Source organism: Phaethon lepturus, unplaced genomic scaffold (genome assembly GCF_000687285.1).
Source record: "Phaethon lepturus isolate BGI_N335 unplaced genomic scaffold, ASM68728v1 scaffold4855, whole genome shotgun sequence".
Lineage (NCBI taxonomy): Eukaryota > Metazoa > Chordata > Aves > Phaethontiformes > Phaethontidae > Phaethon > Phaethon lepturus.
The window spans coordinates 22,395-47,145 of NW_010539745.1; the positions used below are offsets into that span (position 1 = coordinate 22,395).

Below are 24,751 nucleotides of genomic sequence, written 5' to 3' on the forward strand. Positions count from 1 at the left end.
ACATGGCAAAAATCTTGTAGATGCTTTTTTTTTTTTATGTTTTTGGTTTCCCCCTTAAGCAGCTTAGGACTCAGTGGGACCTATCCTGTTTCCATTGAAGTCTGTCATTGTGACCACAGAATAAAGAGCTCTGGAACTCTTGCAAGTCTGTGTCCTTTGCAGATTTCAAGTTGTCTTTAATTTAGCCAAAAAATATTTGGGCATTATTTTTACAACATTATGGTGTCAGCCAGAGGCATTTGCTCGGATTAATGTCCCTTTGTTTGAGATGCTGCAAAAACACAGCTGAAAAGATACTTTTTCCAAGTATCATGATGGAGCAGGCTAAAAAAAAAAATCCCCAAACCAACCTTCTTCTGGCATTGTCTGAAATTTGATAATACTTTCCATTCTCATCCCTTTGTAAGCTCAGAGCCTTACTGAGTTGTGCTTGGGGAGCAGTAAACACAAATCAGAAGGTGGGAGTACCTGAGGGGCTTCAATGTCACCATTTGGATCCTCCTGAATAGTGAATTAGTCCCAGTTAGTTGTATTAAAAAAATGGGTTAAAGTGGTTTTAAACACAGAACATGATATATTTCACCTCTGCTTTTAAAGGCTTGAATGAACTGCACACTTTTGAATATTGATCTGCTTTTCTTCAACTGCATAAAGATTTTTTTGAAGAAAGACTTCCAGGTATAGAGATTTGTATAAATGTTACCCTCCATTTGAAGTTTCTTTTTTCTAAGAAAAAAAAATTCTGTTATAAAAAACGCCCTTTCAAGAAAATTCAGCAATTGGGACATATATTGTGTTCTCCACAGCGTGGTAGCAATTGCAGTCCTGTACCGTGGACTTCGGGGTTCCATCCCCTCACGCAGGCTGCCCTGCAAAGATCTCATAGCTGTGGCTAGGGCTGTCCTGTTTTCCAGTAGCTGGGTAACAGTCTTCATTGCATGGCTTCACAGAAAAAGATCTTACGTGAGCCCAAGAGGTATTGACAGTAACAAGCATATGTGCAAGAAGAATACATATTCCTTTTATAGTTAAACTTTAGTACATGATTGACTCCATTTCATACATTCCATGTCTCTTCCTCAAGTACAATATATGTTGAGAAACATAGAAGAACCAGTTAAAACTCAAGGCAATGTACAAAGTTTGCAGTAACTGCCATTTTGTTTATTGATGAGTAAACGCTGACATTTGTCATCTCTAACTTTTTTTTTATTAGCTGTTGAAAGGGGTCACCATAGCCAGTGGTGGAGTGTTACCCAATATTCACCCAGAGCTGTTGGCAAAGAAGCGGGGATCAAAAGGAAAACTGGAAGCCATCATCACTCCACCTCCAGCAAAGAAGGCAAAGTCTCCATCACAGAAAAAAACTGTATCAAAGAAAACAGGTGGCAAGAAAGGGGCAAGGAAATCCAAGGTAGAGTCATCTGTTTATTTTAAACCCAAACAAGCTTGATGGTTGTAGCTGTAAGGAGCATCACGTAGGGTAGATATTCTGTTCCGTGTGTGGTTAACAGTAGGGATTTCAGCAGCAGTGTAAGCAAGTGCCCTCTCCCCAGTGCAGCTGGAAGTCTGAAAGCCCACAGAAGTGGCACAGGTCTGCAGGACAGGCAGGCATGCTGTAAATACTCTATTCTTTGTACGAAGCAGTTGTTAGGTGGGCACAGGCTGGGGGCACCAAGAGACAGAAGAGGGTGTGTGGGAGCTGTAGTAGTTAGGCTTTACTGGTGAACAAATGAGACCTTAGGCAGCAGTTGTAGGCCTAGCTTTGCTGTGACTGTGCGGGTGCCTGCATTGGGCTAGGCAGGGTAAATTTGCTTGGACTTCGTTCAAGTGTTGATAACGTGTCTGCAAGAAACAGGATCCAGGGATTTTTTTCAAAAGTGAAGTCATGTTAAAGCAGCATTTTGCAGTTGTAAATATTGAAGAAAAAACACAGCCTAAGTCACTGTGTTGTTACAGTATCATCAGCCATTAGCATGTCACAGACTCCTTTTTTCAAGTGTTGTATTTCTCTGTTGTTTGTTGGGTTTTTAAGTTGTTTGTTTTCTGTTGTTGTTCTAGGTTAGTATAAGATTCCTCTTAGTTGATTTGATGAAATCCAAGGAGTTTGACATACTCCTTCTGAAGTATGATGCAATTCTGCTCGAGCAGGTAGCTTAGTCTCTTGCAGCATCAGAGAAACTGTATTGTGGCTACACAGAATTTCTTTGGCTGAGCTGAAGACCCACAAATGTCCCACTCTGTTGTTGTTACGTTATAGATGAGACTCTTCCATGTTTAGACTTGGTGTTTTTAATTCCTAGTAATAAATTAAACTCACTCAAAATGAAGCATGGAGGTAGGGGGAAGAACACGAGGACCAGAATGTGATTTTTCTTGTGCTAGGAAACAAAGAACAACATCTTTTTTTAAGCTAAAAAGAACATTCCATTTTTAGCTTCAGTTTGGTGGAGAAGGGAATCTTTCTGATGTTTGCATGTGTAACCAAGGATTTTTTTTGCAAAACAACTATTGTCAAGCAGTAGGTCATGAAAGTTGGAAGAAAAGTACACAAATTTGACATGACATGGTCAGTGTGTGTAAAAAGTTGCCCTCTGGGTCAAACAAAGCTTCTGTATTCATCCTGTATGTCTCTGTTACTGTTTACTTGATCACACTTCTGATTGTTTCACTTCTGTGATTTTTGAACTGTTGAATTCAGTTTTGTCTTTTAGAACATCTAGTAGCTGACATGTCAAGTGCAGTGGTTCTAATAACCATGCGCTAATAATTTCCCTAAATCTGGAATTTTTTCCCCCTACCTGATTACTAAAGCAGGAAGTCTGTTGTGGGGTTCTGTTTTTCTTCTACACAATAAACTGTATTGTCTGCTTACTATATTGGTATTTGGCTAACAATAAACTCCTGGGGAATTGAAATAGGACCCATGAAAATCTAATTTTCAAAACATTTGTGTAACGTAAAACATGGTAACAGCTTCTAGAAGCACCGATATACCCTTGCATCGAAGTCATTTTAGTTGCTCAGCCACAGATTTAGTTTATATACTTTGGTAAGGGGACAACAGGAGAACAGTGGCTTGCTTAATATTCCAGATGTGCTTTTAGTTTCAGCATAGGTATTGCTGAGGCACCAAATATTTATATTAAATCGTAAGTAGTCATTTTACTGAAAATAGGAAATTATTTTTGGCACCAGTTGTGTTTATAACCACAGCAGTCAATTCACTATCTTCATGAAGCATCCTTTGCAAAATGTTCCTAGTTCTTATTTTTATTCAGTAAATCAATTCATTCCTGAAACCTATCATTTTACTTTGGTAATACAGTTGAAAAAAGGAACGGTGCTTGAGGGGAACTCCCTCTCCCCCTGCAGTTTTACTGGAGATGAAGGTGATCATGTTAAACAAGACAGACAAAATTGTTCATCCCATTTCCTACTACTAGGCAGGTAGAAAGTAGATGCATTCTTCTGACACTGGCTCTAAGGACAGCTTGATTTCAAAGCAGTATTTCTGAAACTAAGTTTGTGAAATCTGGGGGCACCTCCCTTCACAGAGAGATAAAATTTGCACTCTGACAAGTCAGTTTTTACCTCAGAATGAACGTCTGCCTATGTGTCTAAATAGATACATTATCTTTTTCCACGCTGGCCACTAGAAAGCTGTTAAAAGTTTGGGGCTGTTTATATGTGTTCCTGCAGCATTTAAGACAACTGTCATGTGAATTGTGCAGTGTCGTGGGCAAGAAGAGGCTTATGCAGACATGCAGACATTGGGGTCATTTTTCCTATTGATTCCTTCAGCTGCAATCAGTCACTTTAGTTAGACTAAAGGATAAAATCCAAATGCCAGTGTTTGTACTGGCATTTTATTGCCTGGGAAGCATTTATGGCATGTCATAGATCTTAGTGTTATTAAACTGTTTTTCTCTCAGCCTTGAGTTAACTAATTAACTCTATTCTTGGAAGAAGAAGCAGGGAGAAGTGAGCAAATCAGCCAGTGCTGACAGTACGACAGAGGGAACTCCTGCAGATGGTTTCACAGTCCTGTCCACCAAAAGTCTGTTTCTTGGCCAGAAGGTATGCTCCTGCATTTTTATAAATGAATACCTATTTTTCAGCGCTGTTTAGGGAACACCCCCTCCCACCACCCCCTTTCCCCAAAATGCCCAAGTGCAATGGACATTTCCCCACTGAGCACTTGAGGAGGTGTATGCTATTAGTTTTTGAACAAAGAAATTCTCTGAAACAACTTTTAGAACATTTTTATAATACATAAATGAGTCTTCATATGGCTACATAATTAAATACTCGAATAGAAGGAAAGCCTGTATGCTTGTAATCTGTCTCACCCTATTAATAAACAGCATAATTGTTACAGCTAAGCTTCTGCCAAAGATGAGATTATTCTAAGAATAAAATGTCTTTTTCCAACGGGCAGCCCACTTCCTTGCTGATGTAAATGATTTACAGGTTTTTATCAAAACCTATGTTAGACATTTGTTCATAATAGTGGTTTTATGTTTTGTTCTGCTTTGTTATCTGCAAAAGTTAATGCTGTATAATAATGATGCTTCTATGAAAAGCTTAGAAGTCAACAATCCTTTTTTCCCTGTGAATATGCTTTGGGACATGGGGTGGTTTAATACAGATACACACCTGCTTAAAGAGAGGATCCATTTAAAGAGGCAATTCATTAAATTAATTTGGTCTTTTATCTTGAAACCTGCCTTTTAGTTCGCGATACAAAATTTTGTTAAGTAAAACTGCATCTTTCTTCTATCATTCAGTAATCAGATCATTGTGTTCTAAGTCATAAAAGATGAGCCATTGTCCATTGTGGAATGTATCTCCTCTGACTCATTTTTATTTCATACTGAGGTTGTTCTCCATTTATCCTTCCCCAGTTTGTTTGCTAAGTTTAACATGCATGAGAGTAACATTATTTTTTGCAAGACCTTCTGATTTTCCACATTTAATTTTACAGCTAGATTGCTGGTTTGGTAGGCTTTTTTGTTACTTGACTAGTACTGGGGGGGTGGTTTAGAACATAATTTTAAAAACAGTATGGTGACTAAATTAGAACCCCAAATTTATAAACTGCATTACTGTTTCAGGAAAGCAAGGAACATCAGCCTTTTAGACCTGATTTTGAGCTCCTTTTAGTTACCATAGCAAATCTGTAACAAGACGTAGTGTTGTGTTCCAGCAAGACTGACCCAGCAAATCGATGGGGCTTTGCTGTTGGGCTCAGTGGAAGAGAATCATGAACTCCAGGACTGCTTTAAGCTGTGCTGAGCAAAGCCAGTGTCTGTTGTAGAGCTTTCCAGAGAGTACCTTCTGCTGGGAAATGGACTTTCTGGCTTTCTCATTCACTTGGAGTGCAGCCCCCTGCAAAAATTACTGGTGTGACACGTCCATCCCCGTACTGTTTTGTTGTCAGTTTGCCCTGCACATGAGAGGGGCCAGGTTAGCCTTTTAGTTTAAACTTGAGGTGTGTTTTGCGTGGGCTGGGAGGCTCCTGGATGTGACAGGATGTCTGCTGCTACGTGCAGCAGCAGACTGCAGTCTCGATGGTGGTGGTGGTTGTTAGTTATTTAAGTGACACATGGAAGTCTCAAATAATTGCTATTCATTTGGGAGATTTACAAATTAAACATAAAAATTATCTATAAAAACTCTAGTTACTTTGAATCCGTTAAGTGCTTCTGCTTATCCCTTTCTACATGCAATTGCTGTTTAAAAAGATAAAAATTGATTTTAAAAGTATTTATCTAAATTTAAGTGTGATGCTTAACAGAAGAAAAAAAATCTGTTTTGTTATAGTTGTCTTAAATTAGTGCCACGTGGTATTCATAAACATAATGAATTAAGAATTTTCTTCAGTAATGATTCTGGACAGTGGTGTTGCAGTTCGTTTCCTCAGACTTGTGCATGCTGCTTTTTTTCAGAGCATGTGAGGGCAGAAGGTGTTTACCTGTTTGGAGGAGGACCTGTCTTCTATTCAGCATAGCCTCACTCTCCTTAAACAGCATTTTGAGGGAAGGAAAAATCTGCTAGTCTCTTGGGTAGGGAGGACAGTGTTTAACTGGTTCGGCTGGAGGCCTGGAAACCATGACTCTTGGCTTCTGGTTTTGGCTGATTCAGAGATACTGTAAATCACCTCTTCTTTCTCTGTTGCCTTCCTTATTGGCGAAATGAAGATACAGTTACACTCTTCACATAGAGAAAGCTTAATATATTAAAACACTTTGAGCTTTTCCATTTGAAAAGCAAAAATACTCATATTAATCGCAGTTATTTGCTTTTTCTTGAATTTGTACATACAGATTTTCAATATACTTTCATGTTCTGTGTGTTCTTAATAAACTACAGTGCAAACACAGAAACCTGAAGCCAAAAAACCCAAACAAACAATTGGTATCTTCCAATGTGTGGTAACTTCCTGTGACATCCTTGAACACCTTTACAGCATGTGTCTTTGGTCTGTAAAACCTGACCTGCTAGATCAGGAAATAATTTACTAGCTGCAGAGAGGGAAGAAAATAATCCTGTTCTTAGTATCGCGTCATTCATAAGTGTTTAATGGGAAAAATCTTTTTCTTGGCTGCATGTTTACAGAGGGAAAGGGAAGGGTTTTATTTGCGAGAGCAGCTCTTCATCCTTCTGATATGCCCAGATTTAATTACTGAAAACACAAATGAGAATGTTGCAAACCTGGGTATTGTTCAGTTTTTTTAAAGTACCGTTATTGCATTAAATCTTGAGATAACTGCTGACATGCAGCTACAGGAAATGGCAAAGAACCCTCCAGTTATACTTGTAGAAGTGTATTAGTGCTACACTAATTAAATATTAAAATCTAGTTAATATGTAAAGGATTGCACATCCTACAAGTGACATCCCAATGGAAACGTGGTGTTCTACACATTAACTAGTTTGTTTTTCCTGAGACCATTACAGAGTAGGGGCAGAGTTGTAAGACCTCAAGCCTAAGCGTTAAGATTTGGACTTTCAGAGAGACCTCTGCTTGTTGTCTGCAACAGGCATCTCCTGTTTTCTGTATGAAATTCATACCAGAAAAAGTTCCAAGACTTTAAAGGTAATTTTGTCTGAAATAATAAATGCAAGGCTTGGCTCAGAAAATACTCATGGATGTGCTAAGTGCCATCTGCATTTTATCTAACTAACATTAAATTTAAATGTTACCTAAAGTTATGTCCATCCTTTGTTGCACATGTATATGCAAGTTGTGCCTATTTATTTTTTTTTTAAGTGGCCCTTTAGGGGATCACTTCTTCTGTCTAATATGTGCTTCATGCTGTTGGGTAGTAAAATTGAGCAATTATTCATCGGAGGATTTAATTCTATGGGAAAACTTTGATTTTTTGATTATTTTTGGCAATCAGATAGCTCACTGCATTGAACAGTAAGTGCAAAATTCAGCAAAATAATACTTAGCTGCCAACACATGTTATCAGCGATGAGCAGCTTTTTAAGCATTTAGTTGTTGCTGTTAAATTGAAACTTTAATTACCAGCTGGTTGCTATGTAAATCCCATATATGAGTAGGCGCAGAGATAGATTGAAGGTCTGAAACCAATTGGTCTGCAGTCGGTAGATCTGCAGCAAAAACTTGTAGAACACAGAATTAGGGATCAAAGAGAATCACCTATAACATTAACAAAATTTGCTTGGGAACATGTTAAAATCTCCACAAAACAGTCTTTTGGTGTGTGCATGTGTTTTGTTGTTGTTTTTTTATTTCAAAATTCATAAAGTTTCTTTAACATTTTGGTTTGATTTGACTTTTTTTTTTAAACAGCAGTTGCTTGTAGTCAAACTCAAGACTCAAACTGAAGTATGAATAACTCGCCACGTGTGAAGTATTAAAGGATTCTAAGCTATTTGGAAAGCAAGCTTTCTTAGATTTTTATTACAAATTCCCGAACAGACCCGTACTTAAAACAGGGCTGAATTACACTCATTTTTAGCCAAAATCACCATAATTTGAGGGAACATAGTTTACTCAAGCAACATATGTAAATTATTTGAAATCAAAGGCTTTTAAAAAGAGAAAGAAGGTCAATTCATATAATCACATGAATGAGATGGAAATAATTTTTTCATAAGACTTTAAATACATGGGTGTTGGCCTCCTTAAATGACCCATTCACTTGTATTGGTTACGTGAATTGGCTCATATTCCCTATTAATAAACTCACATACACAAGGAGCAGATTTGAAGAGTTAGGTTTACAGGATGTGGATTGCAAACCAAGAGACAAAATTCAGTTATTGATGAGATTAATTGCCATGCCTGAATGTATATGTTATGCTTCATAGGTTGAACCCAGCGGGTTTTGGATTAGAAAGCAAGCCTGACTTAACTGCAGCTGACTTCAGGGCTTGCATATATGAATGAGAACTTTCTCTTTCATAGTTGCTTTCCATATTGCCTAATCAGCTACTGAAACGATCATTTTAAGTGCATGTTGTAGATATAAATATAACTTATGATGTAGACGATGTGTTTCCCCATATAAAAGAGGAAATTTTTTTTTTTCCATTTTAAAGTGTTTTAAGTGTTGGTGGTAGTAAACTTCGTGCATGTGAAATCAGACTTCCCAACATTGGCTACGAAGCAGTGTTGCAAACCCCTGGTTCTGAGCTTCCTCACGTACCTGTCGGCGTATTGCATTTTTTACTTTTGCCAAGTCTGGCATTCGCATCAAATTGCCTCAGATTATGGAGTTGTTTCTGTGGTGTGGGTCACATACACCACCCGAACTGTCAGTAGCGAGCAAATTGTGCTGTCGCTTTACAGCAGTAAGCACTTCCAAAAAAAACCATCCTCACTAGTACGGCATGGCGGAATCGGTTTCTTACCATTACTGGTCTTTTCATTGACTTCTTATTTTATATACTAGTTTGTAAGTCTGGCTCAAACTGTGTTGCTAGAAATTGAAACCTGCCCCTCCTCATATTTCATTAATTCTTTCTTTAAGAGCACACAGTGCAGATGGGAGGTTAATCTCTAGATATCTGTGCTAACTTCCTCACCTTACTGTATGCCCATGAGAAATCCTTCTGATTTTGTAATGATTTAGATGGCAATTGAGAAGCGTGCTTTAAATAGGTGGATGTTAAGGAGAGGAGTTAATAGGTGTTAGTGGGTGGGGTTAAAAGTCTTCATTTTAATAACTGACAAAAGGAGCTAAAGCAAATAAAATCAAAACCAGGAGCAATAAGCATATAATAGTGCCTGCTCACAGGACATCACCAGCCGTTCACAAAGGCAGCAGAACCGTGCAAATGAAAACTGAAACACCTGCAACACAGAATATGGTGACCACTAAGAAAGAAAGAAAAAGAAACATGTCCCCTTGTTGGGATGGAGGAATCACTGGAGACAAGCATGTGCTTTCTCAAAGATATGCTTATGTTTGCTGGCTTAGAGAAGGAGGAGCACATTCTTTTATCCAGTTTCGGTGCTGAACGGTCATGGCACATTCCTGTAATTGATGCTTAAGAAATGATTAGGGTGTCCTTCATCTATATTTTGAGGAGGAACAAGTACCCTCCTATAATGCCAAAATACGAATCCCAAATAGTGGTCAGCATAAAGCCAAAACAGAGCTTGTTAGTAGGTTCTCCCAGTGTGAACAATGTTTGAGTCTTGTGTTTGAAATTTTTTTGGATAATAACCCTCCTTTATGACCTGCCTTTTATTTTGCATATTTGTTTGCAGTGATGCTATCTCCATCTGTGTTGCAAAGCTCACTTTTCTGCAGCTTCTCTGTGATTTCCCAGCTGTCCTGTTATTTCCCACCTCATGCTTTTCTTTTCAGCTGAACCTTATTCACAGTGAAATCAGTAATTTAGCCGGCTTCGAGGTGGAGGCCATTATCAATCCTACCAATGCTGACATTGACCTTAAAGATGACCTAGGTAAATGGGGCATGGGTTGACACAACTAACGGTCACATGGAAATTATGGAACCCAGAATTTACCCTCTAGGGCTTCATCCATTTAATAAGAGCAGAAATTCAAATCTTGCAGGTTCTGTTTTGTTGAAGAACTATATTCAAAATACTTTTTCACCAAATCTGAATACTTGCAGCTATTGCTAGTCTTCAAGTTGATCTCAGTTAAAACAGATCATTTGAATTCTTTTCCATAATGATCATATGTGACTGTTAGCTATTTTGGGGGGTTTCTTATTTGGATACTTTGAGGACTAAAATACTTTTTTGTCAGGTTGTTTTCAAAATAAGCAGTTTCTCCATTCTAACTGCAATCTCGTGTTTTCTTCTGCTACTCAGAGTAGCCATAAAATTTTTGAAGAGGAATGATTAAATAATTAACTATCCCTCAGTCTTTCCTACCTTAATTTCATGTTTAATTTAGTCAAATAATTTGTTTCCATTATGCTTCAGTTACCCCCCCATCGCTTTCACATTCATCTGAAAACTCAAATATTGATATTATGCCAACAGTGAACTTGTAGATACTATCGTAGATGGTGTATCGCTTTTAAAGCTTCTGTCTTGTTCCAGAGTGGAAAAAAATTTCCTTTTTCAACAGAAGGCTGTTCTTCAGCAAAAGTAAAAGAAAAATTAACTTTTGTGCATTACATATTGTATTACCTTCTTATTTGATTACACCTGCTGCTGTCGTCTTTTTTTAAACTTCCTTAATGGAATACAACCCATAATTCTTCTACTACTGCATTTCCTATGGGAATGTACACAAGTAATTTAACAAGAAAAAGATTTAAGAAGGCTAATTTTTAAATCAGCCTTTCTCAGAAATATGTATACTTTCACAACTCTCTTAGCCATTCCAGCACATAATTAGAAAATATACTTTGCTTTTAAATTATAAAATTGATCATTTATATTTTTTTTAAAGCAAATTTGGTACAGCTGTGTCTGCAAATCCATGGTCTCCTCCATATGAAGGAGACTGACATTTTTAGAAACAAAATGATGAATTGCTATACGTATGAGGATTAGTGCCTGTCAGCTTATTGATGCTGACAAAATGGAGAAACTAGTTATTTTGTTTGGCTTGATGATCCTGAATTTCTTTTTTTAAACAGATTCCATATTTTAGTGTCATGCTCTGTGGGGAACTGGTTGTTCTAGGTTTCTGCAAAGTGAAATGGGGTATTAGCTGATTTTAAAACTTTGGAAATGATCTCATGTGATTGCTCTGACTTGTCATTTTAACATTTATTTGATCATGTCATACTCAATATTGCTCCTCCTGTTCCCTAGCACACACAACTCAGCATACTCCTTTGGCGCAAGGTTTGGAGATGTAAAGGTAGGAAAATATGGACGTTGGTACATGTGTAAATGTAGAGCCTGTGCTGGGTCTCTGTCCAACGTGGTTGATATACATCTGTTTACCTGTTGTAGTTGCAAGTTGTACAGGCTGACATTGCCACGATCGACAGTGATGCTGTCGTTCACCCGACAAACTCTGACTTCTACACCGGTGGTGACGTAGGTAATGGAAAGTTCAGTGCTGCGGAGTTTGTATGTGTGTGCATGGTCAATCAGCAGCCACAAGCTTGTTGTAGCTATGCAGATTTGCATTCATTTCTCACTTCCAGCAGTCCTGACTGACAGTCAAAAGAAATAAGTAATTGCAAACTCAGTAGGCATTTTTGATGTTTATCACCAAATCAGGCTTTCAGAAGTAACACTAGAATGCACCGCCAAAATTTGAAGTGCAGGGACAGTACATTCAATGCAGGCATGTGACCAAGGAAAATGAATTATCGCATTGTTTGTTTGACATGTTAAATGCCTGTTTTGAATATGGTTTGAGTCTTGATCTTTAGATTTCTAACCAGTTCCAGTACACCCTCTCCATGCCAAGTTTCAGATGTTCACATCTGGCATACTGGATCTGGCCCATCTGTATTTTCTGAACCCTTAAGATTGGTTAGTTTTTTTGTATTTTACCTTATGGACCGCTTACCTTCCTAGCCCTGCTCAACGGTCCTCACGCCCACAAGCACACGGCTAGTGACGCTACAGCCGTTTTTCAGGCGGTCGGTCATCTAAGCTACACCGATGAGAGAAGGCATGATAGAAAACATGACAGACCTCTTAATTCAGTATCTTAAGCGTCCCCTGAGTAACTCTTATCTTAGTAATACCCCTCTTTACGTACAGTATCTTGAAGGGTTTTGTAAAAAGGTAGCAGTGCTTTAACTGAACTGCCTTGATAATTTGAGAAGGCAAATCAGAAACTGGGCTGAAGACAGAAGTTGCTGGTAAGGGTGATGACCCACCATGCTTAAAAAAAAGCCACCTGATCCCAGCCTCTGTTCTGCATCTCATCTTAACCTCATCGTCACTGTGCGGATGGTCTCCCTCCCCGCCCGAGGCCCTCTTTCAATGCTGGCTTGGAGGGACAGGCGTCCTGCTGCCGAGCTGGCATGTCCAACACCACCTGCTTTTTCTGAAGGGGCTACTTTCTGAGTAACAGGCAGACAAATGTAGCTCTGTGTAGCCTGTTGGGCAAGAACAGCTGTGACTTGGCCGGCTAAACGTTATGCAGGGACATTAAAATAAAAGTGTCATAATACCCTGCATCTGAAGGATATGCTTCTAAAGTCTGTCAGACTCATTTAGCTAAATGTGCTTGTCTCCTACCCTTTGACAAAGAAATGCTTTGCTGCCCTGCAAAGAAAATTGTCTGGAAGCTGCACTGCTCCTTCCTTAGTGTAGGTTCCTGTTGCCTCTGACTGCTGTAAGAAAGAATAGAAGTGCACAAATGCTTAGCTTCCAATGATTAACTTTTACCCATCTAAATTTTTTTTTTTTTTTTAATTTTTGTTGTTTTTTTCCCTAACAATTTAAATGTACTGGGGGCTTATCCTGAGAATTTTAGAGCCTAAATTTCTGCTAACGCTGTTTTCAACACTGATACCAATGCCTGCTTGGAAAGCATGAGATAATGATCTTATTCTCATGGGAGTGACACATATTTATGCCTGTGAGCAAATAAGCTACTAACCTTGAAGCTGTGAAGCAAGACTTCCATCAAGAAACTTGCTAATGTAGTGGAAAATGGTTAAATACAGTTATGTCCTTTCCCAGATGAAGCTGATTTACAACATAGTTCTGAAATATAATTTCAATATAAACCCTCTCAATTAATCAGAGGAAGAATGTAATTGAGGAGTAAATGCAGAAAACCTTACTGATTCATACCAAGTACTACTTTTGCTCTTCTTTGTACCAGATCTGCAAGAAGAGAGCTCCGTGAAATAAACTGACAAGGTTGTTCATTGCTTTTAATTATAAATTAATTCCCAGTAGAAGGGAAAAAGCTGATCCTTCTGGTTTGAATTAAACCAAACCAGGCTAAATTCCATTAAATGTACAACAGCTTTGCAATGGCAAAGAAATGACCTACTTAATAGATCTTTTCTGTTCCTAGGTTCTGCACGAGGCTTAATTATGTTTCCCCTTGAAACAAGAGAAATTAAGGCTTACGAATGTCATGGGTTTTAGGACTGATCTGACTTTATGGACTCAAGGGGAATGTAACTGGAATATACACAAATATAAATAGGAATGTTACAGAAATACATACAACAAGAATATAACCAGAAGGGAAGGCTGTTTCTTTCCATCCCCGTCCCTTCTCTGTCAGAGTGATTCTATAAGACCCTGGTGTCAGCCACGTCTGCTGGGCTGGTTCGGCCAAGGGCGCTGTGTGTCTGGCAGGTCGCTGCCTTTGAAGGGCAGTGCCTTTCCGAGCCCCTCGGGGCTGGGCTGCGTCCCCTCTCCTAGCACGCTCTCCTAAGACACCGTACCGCTACAAAGCTACCCATCGCTGCCTTTTCTAAGAGATTTGTAAGATGGTGCCTTCCACTCGGTTGCACAGGGATAGGTAACTTTGAGTTTCAGAAAATTCCTGGCGAGGAGTTTGTCTGAATAAACTTGGACCGAAGTACTCGTATAAAAAAGCTTCAGTGAGCACAAAGAGCAAATTACACTCTGACCTTGCAGTCCAGCTTTTGGCAAGCACCCATTGTGAATTTGGTTATGAAAAAAGCAAAAGAAAAGGCACATTTTTTAATTGTCCTCAGCTTTTGTAGCCCAAAAGCAATAAACTGCCAATAGCAAAATAGAGGCAGGGTCACAGAGTCAGTTTTTGAATGAACAAACGAATGCATTGTTTTCAGCTTCTAATCTTCGTTTTGGAAGAAATTTAGCAATGGTGTCAAAACAAAAGCATCTTGCAGTCCTGTGAGTTCTTAGAGCTATAGCCCTATTTAGTAAACTGAAGCTTGGAGGAGTGGCTCTGCTTCCCTGAGCATACAGTATGTGCACTTCCATCAGAAAACGCGTTTTTTCTTTCTTCATCAGTGAAAGTAAGGGGTTTCACCAAATAAATGTCTAGATCTTTACAGATCCTAGTTCTGAATTTTTGGCAATCAGTTTTCAAAGTAATAAATCAGAGCCTTTACGATATCACTGCTTTTTATTTATCTACCTTTATTATTAATATGCACAGTGCAAAATTGATGTGGGATGCTTATGTAGTTAGGAATATGCTTTCTTGGGCTGTTTTTTTATATTAATATTTAAAACTAGAGCTGCAAAATAAGATCTAAACCATTTAGTGATGGACTGCCTTTGTAAACACCATACCTTTTGGTTGCCCTGAAACACTGCACAGCTCTTCTCCTCCCAGAATGCCTTTGTCCAGCTCCTTAGCTGTAGTTAGAGAACTTCATTGGAGGAATATGTTCCTTAGAGATTCTCCTGATTTCTGAGGCTCTTCCTCTTGGTTAAAGGTGGCTCAACAAGCTGGGCAGTTACCAAGTAAAGCAGCCCGCTGCACTCACGAGACTGTTTCATTCCTGGTGCCACCTGTTGGGGTCAGGGACCAAGATCAGGTGAGTTTCAAATTCTTATTGTGGCAAATGGCTCTTTAAAACAATTTGTAAGAGAAGAGGGGAAATGAATCTTAGGGGAAGGAATTCTGAACCTTCAACCACTCTTGAGCTAGCACATTCTTCTGGAACATTTCACACTAACAGATGCTCATGATAAGGAAGGAGGTAGGGATGTCATGTCAGATGTTTTGACATTAAAATCGGAGTCTGATAATGTTAGCAAGGGATACAGATGTGAGGTTTTTGGGTTGTTAGGGTTGTCTCTTTTGCTTTTTTCTTGTTGTTGTTGTTGTTGTTGTTTTTAATGACTAGCTAATTCTGAAGTCCCAAAAGGTTTAGATCTTACTTTGCAGTCCCCAAAATGTTTGGGCAGAAAACTCTAGAATGATGTAATAAAAAATAATGATGAGTCACACGTCTGCTGTGGAAACCTGGGATCAGAGGAGTAAAATAACAATTCTCTGTTCAGGGAGCACTTTGGAAAAGAAAGGCGGCAAGGAGTTTGTGGAAGCTGTCATTGAGCTTCGCAAAAAGAACGGGCCATTGGACATAGCTGGAGGTGAGGTTCTGCGCTTCGGAAACCTGCAAACCAAACGCTGCGGGCAGTGGCGTCGCTGCCTGCGGCAGCCCAGCCCATCTCGCTGTAGCGCAACACTTGGGCTCGTGCCGTCTGCAGCAACTGTCATGGGTTACATGGTATTTGTATTCTCCAAGTTAAATACACACATTGCATCTTAAGTAACCTTTACCGGAGCATCTGAGAAGTGATGTAGTGATGAGTGGTACAAGTAAAACCTGTTCACAGGTACACGCATACGCAACGGATGTTGATTATTAAGGGCACAGTTCAGAAAAGCAATTAATTAGATGCTTATTTCTCAGAGCAGTTGAGTACAACTCTGTTAAACATCTGCTTTGCTGAAGTGCTGCTGACTTTCACTGAACTTAAGCACATGCTTAAAGTTAAGCATCTGCTTGGGTACTTTGTTTAATCAGTACCAAAATCATCGCTATAAAAGCTTACAACTTTTTGATGCCTAGTTATCAAAATTTATGTAATATCTGAGAAGAATCTACTATATGAGTAATAAAGTTTGGTAATGATGATATGTAATTTTACATCATCTGTGAAATTGCTGATACATGTTGTTCATATAGAAGGCTGATTCTGCCATCTGTGTTTATGCTATAAAAATAAATACAGTGTGCGCAGTTTTGTAAACGAATTCTGACTAAAGCTGAAGAGGAGATTTAAGACTTCAGCTCTGACAGGAAAAATTACAACTGTTTACTGCTGGTGTTTAATATGTTGGGTTTTTTCCTTGCTTTTTAAAATTTTTAGTAAGTTTTTCTTGGAATTCTTTTTCTGAAAAAATATGTAGATTCAATTATTCACTTTTTTTGTTGCTTACTTCTGTACAGTATTCTTTATCAGCCCAGACCAAACTGCTTACAAATAGATTGCAACTTGGAAACAAAAGAGTTTTTTCTCAGCCATCAGTGAATTCCTTAGAGCTGAGGGGTGCTTGGCAGTCTTACCCTGTGAGGAGCTCTGCACTACACTGGCAGAAACTGGCTGTTAGGGCCTTGGTGGAGGACTCTCGAGACGAATTGGTACACATCAATTTCTCAGTCACACAGATACCCAGTTTTCTGATTTCTCAGTTACATGGGTATCCCTTTAATCCACCAATAACCAGGCTCCTTGCCTGGAATATAATTGTAACTAGCACAGAACGTGTCCGTGGTTCTGTCTGTCTTTTTCTACAGCAAAAGCATAACTTACTTCCCCTTTCTGAGCATTTGCATTTGAAGGGACAACTGCTCTTGGTAATTAACAGTTGTCCTCAACAGAATCCAAATGAGTTAATTAATGACTACCCTAGAAAACACTCCCTGAGAAATATTAAAGTTGGTGATGTGTATCAATACAGTATTTTATTCTTTCAGGATGAAGATATTATCCACATTTCACATCTCACTAGAAATGTGTCAGCTGCTTTTAATAGATTTTTCTTGGATTTATGATGTATGCTGAATCTGCCAACGTTTTAGTTGCACATTATGACAAATTAGCATTGCCTGACACTGAGGCTATTCAACACATTGAGAATCTACAAACCCATAAGAACATAAATGCTCCTGCTTCCATTGTCCTTCAAAACGTACTCTTCCAATTAACCTCCAGTCAGAATGCCATATGACAAAGCCTATTTTTTCTTTGCTGCAGCAGCTCTAGGAAAGTATATGTATGTGATTGTGCTCCAAGAGTTATTTCTTCTACACTTATATAACAAAATGCCTTATAAACTTTCCAGAATGGATGAGAGGATTTCTGACCTCTAAGCATCTTTACAAAACCCTCCAAACCTGACTTCTAAATTTTTTTTAATTACTGATACTTTTATTATTGTTTTTGAGGACATAAGCTGCCGTTTTATACCTATACTTTTGTGGCCACGTATGATGATATCCCAAAGTGTGCGTGTTAGGGGGCTGCCTCTTCACGAAGGTTCAGTGTATGCTCTTGTGAGATTTCGACTATCTGTTTTTCTTCCTTCAACTTGTGATTAGGATGTTTTTCTTCCCCTCCTTATTTTTTTTTTTTTTAACAAACCAAAGTTACAAGTTTTTAATTGCAACCACAGACCGGTGCGTTTCAGAAATGGCAGTGATCCTCTTGCCCTGTTTTCTGGCAGGCAGACCACAGTCTGTTGTTGCTCTGTGATGGGAAGTGGTGAACCCAGAATGTGTTCTCCTGCTGAGAGAAGGCCTCTGGTCGGAGAATCCTTGGCTGCCAGTAGTTTGTAGGCAGGCTGTGCTGCATCCTCTTAGTCCCCACACATCCGTGGCGGTATCACGGTGATAATACGCCTTTAGCATGGTAAAAGTTCTTCTACGTTACTTTGTACATGCAAGGTCTTGCCTGTTGGTATATAAATAGCGTGAATCAAACATTGTGAATCTGTAAATGCATCCTCTCCAACCATCTGTCAAGAATGGGTGAAAGAGATAAACTAAAACCCATTAGCAAAACAGCTCAAATAAGACCAGGCCCGAAGTCTTGAAATCACACAAAATGTTTTTACAGTTGCTCAGAAACAAAGCTGGAAGTAAAGCAAAACTCTTAATTCACCTCTTTTCCGGCCTTCGTTACCAGTTTGCAGAGCACTTAGTAGCTCTGAACCGATGCGGGTCGGGTTGCCGTGCAATCAGAAGCTAGCTAAACAGTGTATTTAGCAGGAGTAGCTGAAGGTCACACAAGTCCTAACTCAGTGTGACTGTCCAGCATCCTGATATTTACTGTGGCTTGGCAGTAAACTGAAGCAAAGCAAATTCATCCCTTGAATGGTGTATGTTCTAACAGATTACTGCCTTTCTCCTTACACGTTACACAAGTTTGCACAATCCCCAATATAAATGTGTTTCCTTTGATGTCAGCCATGAATTCTTGCTCTCTCTAAAATAAGCTCAATTATAGCTATGATTTATAAATTACCACAGCATAGTGCAGCTGGAAATGGAAAATACAAAGTCTCTGTAATCATGTTGTTATATTTTAAGGCTGTGTGATTTGTAATCTAAAACATTCACGGGGGCTAAAGGAATGTCTGTCAATTGTTTGCTATTTTAATCACAGATGCACTGTTTTAATCCTAAGGAGAGGAAAGCAATTATGTTTCACTTTCATTTCCTACTAGCTGTTGTCAGTGCTGGCCATGGATTGCCTGCGAAATTTGTGATCCACTGTAATAGCCCAGGTTGGGGCTCAGACAAATGCGAGGAGCTGCTGGAAAAGACGGTGAAGAACTGCTTGGCTCTGGCTGATGAAAAGAAGCTGAAATCAATTGCATTTCCTTCAATTGGCAGTGGCAGGTAAGGCTGTTACACAAACCCGATGCCAAATGGGTCACATTTTCGAAGTGCCATCTCATATGTTCCAGTCCCTTCTCATGTACAGAATCCATTGCTACAATGCTGACTTTCATCTTGTTCGTTTAGATCGGTTCCTTGAAAGAAGTGTTTCTTCTAGCTTCGTTCAAGCTGTGCATGGAGCCTGCAGTATTCTGCACACTAGCTCAAGTTTGGCAGGTCTTGTAGTGATCCCTGCAGAATCTTAAAGCATGCAGATAGGTTAAAGAGCATAAAACAAACCTTTAAAGAGGATATTAAAAGACTTTTTTCAGATTATCAGTTTGTTCATATAAATTGGGGCTGTGGAGGAGAACATAAAGAAAAGGGGTCTATTTTACCTAGTTTTAGTGCATAATTAAACTTACTGCAATATCTGTCTTAGGCTGGCCAGAAGACATGTCTCTGTTCATTTAAGCAGCAAATCTGAAGTGCCTTGATTCTTAGGATTTGCAAAGTCACTTCAAACTTTCATACAAAAATCTGTAAGATGAATTTCACACAGTTTACATCATGAGACTCTTTCAGGGAGGAAAAAAAAAAAGGCCTTAAAAGCCTTTGCCAAGGTTTTTGAAAGCTGAAGTCTAAAGCTAAGGTTCTTTGGCCTTGTACAGGAGGCTCAGTGCTTTTGAAAGTTGGATCACATTCTTAAGAATCTAAATACAGACTACACTTTTAATCTGAGGCTCTTGGGTTTTGGGTGGGTTTGGAACACTTAGCCCTTAATGGTGGCTCGATATGAAGACCAAGGGCCAAATCTAGGCTGAATTACACTGTCGAGTATTTAACCCTGAACAACTGTCCCTTTTGAATTTGCCATGAAAGAAGTTGGGTGATGTACAGTAAGAATATTCTTCGCATTGTGCCATGTTGCAACACTAGATTAATTCCTGCGTATTCTGTGGGTTAGGGCAGAAAGCACTATTTGAGCTTTTGGGTGAATGACAATAAAGAAATGGAAGTTTCACTAGAATAATAAATTTAAGCAACTTGCATGAGACAAAGTTCAAAATAAGGTTCATTTGCATGGGTGTCATTTTAAGCAAACTTTGTGGAACAGTAGAGAAATCTAGTGGAGAATATAGTACAAAGAGAAGCTCTGAATTGCTCTTTCGGAGAAACTGTGTTCCTCCACGAACCGTAGAGTGACTATGGAGTTGATTGTGTAGGTGTCTAAAGCGAGATTATGTAAAGCATCTTCCACAGAGCCCTTTCTGTTCTGGATGGTTCCCAGCGAAGAACCATTCCCAGCCCTTGTTGCGAAGTAGTTGATTGGTGTTGGACGATGATAAAACCCTGAATAGTCATGAGATTCACATTCTGTTGGGAAATCTGGTTACTGACAGGCAAGGTCTGTGGCTAAGTTATCAACTTGGCCTATGCACATCATTCTCACTCAAGCCAGTTGAAGTGGTGCTTTTAGAAGATGGAGAGGGATCAACAGGCCTTGAGAAATGCATGAGGTTGTGTATTTTTCCTTTTTTCTCTTAATTAGCGATATTTAAGCATAAATTAATTTTTTGAGAGAACAGAATATATTCTGACAATACTCCTTATTTGTTTTTATGAAATCAGAAGTGTTAAAAAAGATAAAAGTAAAGCTTTGAAAGACAGCAAATGCCAAAGACACCACATGTATGCGGCTGCTCTAGTACAGACATCTGTCAAGCAGACATCACCCAATAAACCCACATAAACAGTTTCATTCTCTTTTATAGTTGAGGAATGGGATTACATGAGGGCAGTTCAAATAAATCACAGGGGGAAATAAAATAGCATAGTTGTAGCGTTCAGTGGGCCAGATGCTCAGCTCCAGCCAACTTGTGGAAAGCACAAGTTGGGTGCTGTACAGAGGTAGCCTGGAGTTCAGTCTGGTAGGACCAGCAGGATAACAGAGAAAGAAAACGTAGGGATTGAACATAAAATCGTCCCCAGAGTAGGATTTCATTCTGAGGCTCTGACTTTGATCTGAATTGACACTACCTTGGCTAAAGTCTCAAACCACCTTTTCACAAGAGTTTAACTCTGACCAGTAGATCAACGCAAGAGGCTTCTGTTTTTTCCTGCAGCCCACACATGGCCATTGGGTCAGGATCCTACTTCTGATTTTCCTGCTCTGTTTCTTTCCTTTTTTTTGGGACAGTGGTCCTAAACAATTCACTTTAGTCGGCTTCCCTTTGTGCACGCCTCCCTTTGACCAGGCTGCTCTTCTTTCATTTGCCCTGTTGCGAGCGCCCTGCTGGAACACTGCTGAAGTGGAGGTTGTATGACTTCAGAGTCCCCTGTGAGCAGCTCAGGAACGGTGTATACCTTGATTTTGATGCTGGCCTGTGTGGCAATTCTGCTCTGGAGCAAAATTCCTCAAAGATCTGTTCAGTATATGCCAGGCTGCAGCATTTGTAAGTGCCTAGCAAGCGATCAGATGTGGAGGCACACTGAGTCTGTGTCTCTTTCTCTGTGTGAGGTGGCAGTAGGAGGTAGCTCCCGTGTCAGAACTATGCTCTCAGTTGATCAACGTGTCTAACAGCTGATTCTCCCTGACCAGCTCATTTGGCTTTAGAAGAGTACAAGGTTTTCTCACAATGCTTTTTCCTTTTTTCCTTCTTCAGTAAAAGAAAAAATAGGGCATTTTCAGAAAAGAAAGAAACAGCATGAGCTATTTCATGTCATCATTTTTGAAATATCACAAGTGTTATCTCCAGGCAGCATGTATAATGTCACGTTACAGGCAGTACTACCACGGAATTGCTCTCAGAGTATATTTTATGGCAAGGTAATGCGCAGTGAGCGGGCTGTGACACAGGCAGTTGCCTTTCTCATTTTGTGTCTGGCAGCATGTAATGAGAGGGAGAGTACAACAGTGTTTTATTACCAGAGTTTGATGCTTCAGTGAGCAAATGCTAAGTGATGTTGCACCTGTTAGTGCCAGAGGTGCATTTAGTCCAGCTGCTTACTGGGATTGCTGAGGAAACTCTGAGAAACTCAGCCACCTGTGTAATCTGTAAATTATTAGTATCATTAATAGTACATGCTTTGTAACAGGGAGTATTGACCACCACGGATCTGTAAGCACATGTCGGGCAACCAGGTGATGTTCAAGGGGCTCTTTCAAATTCCGTTTGGGTCCTGCCCGTAACAGAGCGATTGTGTCGCATCACCTCAGACTGGTAACTGCAATGTGCTTCGCTGCGGCTCAGGGAGCGCTCAGGCTTTGGCTAGGGCGGGACCACAGTCTGGGTGGGCAGCAGGACTTCATGAGTAATACAGCAGCAAAGCTTAGGCCACATTCGGAGTAGTTACCAGATGTAATTTCAGGAGTTTGCCATGACCTATAAAACTCACAGTTCAGGTCATGGCTTTGTTCAGACAGTTTTGCTTGTGCTTGACCTGTTTTAAGGTTAGATGAAGCTTTCAGATAAGAGCTGCTAGATAAAAACATGAAAAAGCTTATAAGAAGGGTTCCTGGGCTAGACATTGAGTTTTAAAATTCAGTCACACAGAGTTTTGTCATCTGAGAAAGCAGCAAGGTTTGTTCTTTTTGTCTGAGGCTTCTCCAGAAGCAGCGGGCAGGACCCTTTTCTTTGGGCATTGCTCGAGGAGTAGAGAGGCCTCTGGGTTTTAGAACTCTCCAGTTGATACCAAGCGAATACCTTTGAAGATACTTTTCTTAAGACTGTACGTACATTGAATCAGCCAGTAATTAAAAAGGAGGTAAGCAGTGTTGGAAGTGTTGCTGAGGTTGGCTTAGAAAAGCCATTGAGCCCCTTAAGTCTGTCCTCAGACCTGACACAACTACCGTGGCTTCCCAAGGCCAGTAAATTTAGACTGACCCCACCAGGACAGGGCTCACTGTGACCCAGGGGAGCAGACTTGCTCACCTTTGCAACTTTTAAAATTTTGTGCTATATTATTAACCATTAATAGTGGTAAAACCATTTTGTACTTTGTGTCTTTTCAGGCTTCATTTTCTATGTCAAGTTCTCTATCCCTTTTTTTTTTTTCTTTAACGGTTGGTTTGCTTTCTGGACTCTAAGGTATATGCTGTTTTCCTGAACACTTCAGGTCGTTGGTTTACTTACTTGTCTGTTAAATGAGAATAATTGACCATCAGATATTCAAAGGTTCAACTCATTAATGTGTGTGGACTCTGTGTTCATATTTTGGGAGTGCTTTTCTTCTGTTTGAACATTTTAAGTCTTGCCTAAACAAACAAGTTTGTAGTTTCTAATTCAGACTGTAAACACTGGCTTTGTAGCTTTATTTACTGTGCCACAGCAGAGAAAAGGCTGAGCATTCCCTGCAAGGTTAAACCATCAAAAGCTTGTTCAGCAAGTCTTGATTTTATTTGCATTTTTTTGTCTCTCCTTCTAGAAACGGCTTCCCAAAGCAAACAGCTGCTCAGCTGATCCTGAAAGCCATCTCCAGCTATTTTGTGTCAACAATGTCCTCTTCAATCAAGACGGTGTACTTTGTGCTCTTTGACAGCGAGAGTATAGGGATATACGTGCAGGAAATGGCCAAACTAGATGCCAACTAAGCCTAGAAAGCTACAGTACCAGCCCATCGTCCTCCCCAAATCCTTAACTCATTGTGAAACAGAGCATCCCTTATTTGAAATTTTGCTCATCTAGGGGAATAAAGGTGGGGGTTTTGTTGTTGGGGTTTGTTTTTTTGTTTTGTTTGGGGGTTTTGTTTTGTTTGTTTTTACTTTCTAAAATGGTTTATGCTGGCACTGATAGTTGGCATTACTGCTGTTAATGCACTGTATCCCAGGCATCGTCTGAACTTAGCGTAATCTAGGAGATTTTATAGTTTTATTTTAATGAAGTATGGATTGAAGCAGAAAGCCATTAGGAGTATGTAGTCTTTTACTTGTGAAAGAAACAGGCCAACCCTATTTTGTAACTGTGTTGTGGTGCTTTATCAAATACATCAAGTGGCGTTCCTTTCATTTTTTAAAAGAACAGATGCTATAAACCTAATTTGTGTTTGTTTATTGTCTTAATGATAAATCTGGAAGAAAAAATACAGAAACCCTGTTGTCCCTAATTATATTTACAATTTTGAAATTGTGTGAATTGATTTAGTAAAATGTTTGAACTGTTGCTGTTGGTGTATTTGAATTAATCTTTCTGTTAAGCCTTCATTTTCTAAATTCTGAAAAGTTAGCTATGAGAGGGATGATAAAACACCAGATCTGAACCAGTGGCCTGGAAGCACATTTGGAGATGCTGGGGCTCTTACCTGCGCCTGCTGGCTGGCTGTGTGCCCCATGATGCTCACAATCGCATCTCTTTCCAGTGAGTATTCAGACTTTCCTGTTGGTGCTTCAGATGTTCCTGTTCAGAGTCAGACTTAATTGGCTGGTTTCATTTGGGAGGTTGAAGCATCTTAGATCAAGCAAGGCCCAGGATTTTTTGAACTAGTTCCAGTCATCTTAATATTGGCCCATTTGAAGCCATTTATGTATTTTTTTCCAACCATTTATGAGCCTGGTTTGTCATTTGCACAGCTGAAATCCATACCAACATAAACCTTTATGGAAGTCACTTGTTTTTTGTACTTTGAGAAAGAAGAGGTTACATGTTCAAAAGCTATTGCATATGAATGCTTACTCTCCAGAGGAAGCTCTTCCTTTGAAGTCTTGAGCCTGCTTTCTAGATAGTAGGCATACGCTTTCCATCTCTGCTGAAAACTTCATTTGCTGATGAAAGAACACTTCACAGCCACTCTGGCTTGACCCAGAGCAATGAATGGACCAAAGCTGACCGACTTCTCAGTAAGCTCAGGAATACCAAGTATTAAAAATGTGTAGCATAGGCTCCTGCAAGAATTTGGATTTTTGTGTAGAAGTCCAGATGCTCAGAGCTTCCAAGTGGACTGCTATAGAAGAGCAGCAACAACAG

General features: G+C 39.5%; 1 protein-coding gene across 5 annotated transcripts in view; it reads left to right on the plus strand.

Moving 5' to 3' along the window:
• LOC104620863 (core histone macro-H2A.1) overlaps positions 1-23,950 on the plus strand; it is a 38,136-nt gene extending 14,186 nt beyond the window's left edge. Inside the window, exons 3-8 of one of the 5 annotated variants that reach the window (XM_010287198.1) lie at positions 1,217-1,414; positions 3,970-4,080; positions 9,852-9,951; positions 15,403-15,492; positions 18,635-18,809; positions 23,217-23,950. In XM_010287198.1, the coding sequence (XP_010285500.1) occupies positions 1,217-1,414; positions 3,970-4,080; positions 9,852-9,951; positions 15,403-15,492; positions 18,635-18,809; positions 23,217-23,382 (840 nt within the window). In that variant the 3' untranslated portion in view covers positions 23,383-23,950. Of the gene's footprint in view, positions 1-1,216; positions 1,427-3,969; positions 4,081-9,851; positions 9,952-11,427; positions 11,519-15,402; positions 15,493-18,634; positions 18,810-23,216 lie in introns of all 5 variants that reach the window. The other 4 variants (XM_010287200.1, XM_010287197.1, XM_010287199.1 and 1 more) reach the window with 4 other exon arrangements.
• Positions 23,951-24,751: the final 801 nt, after the last annotated feature.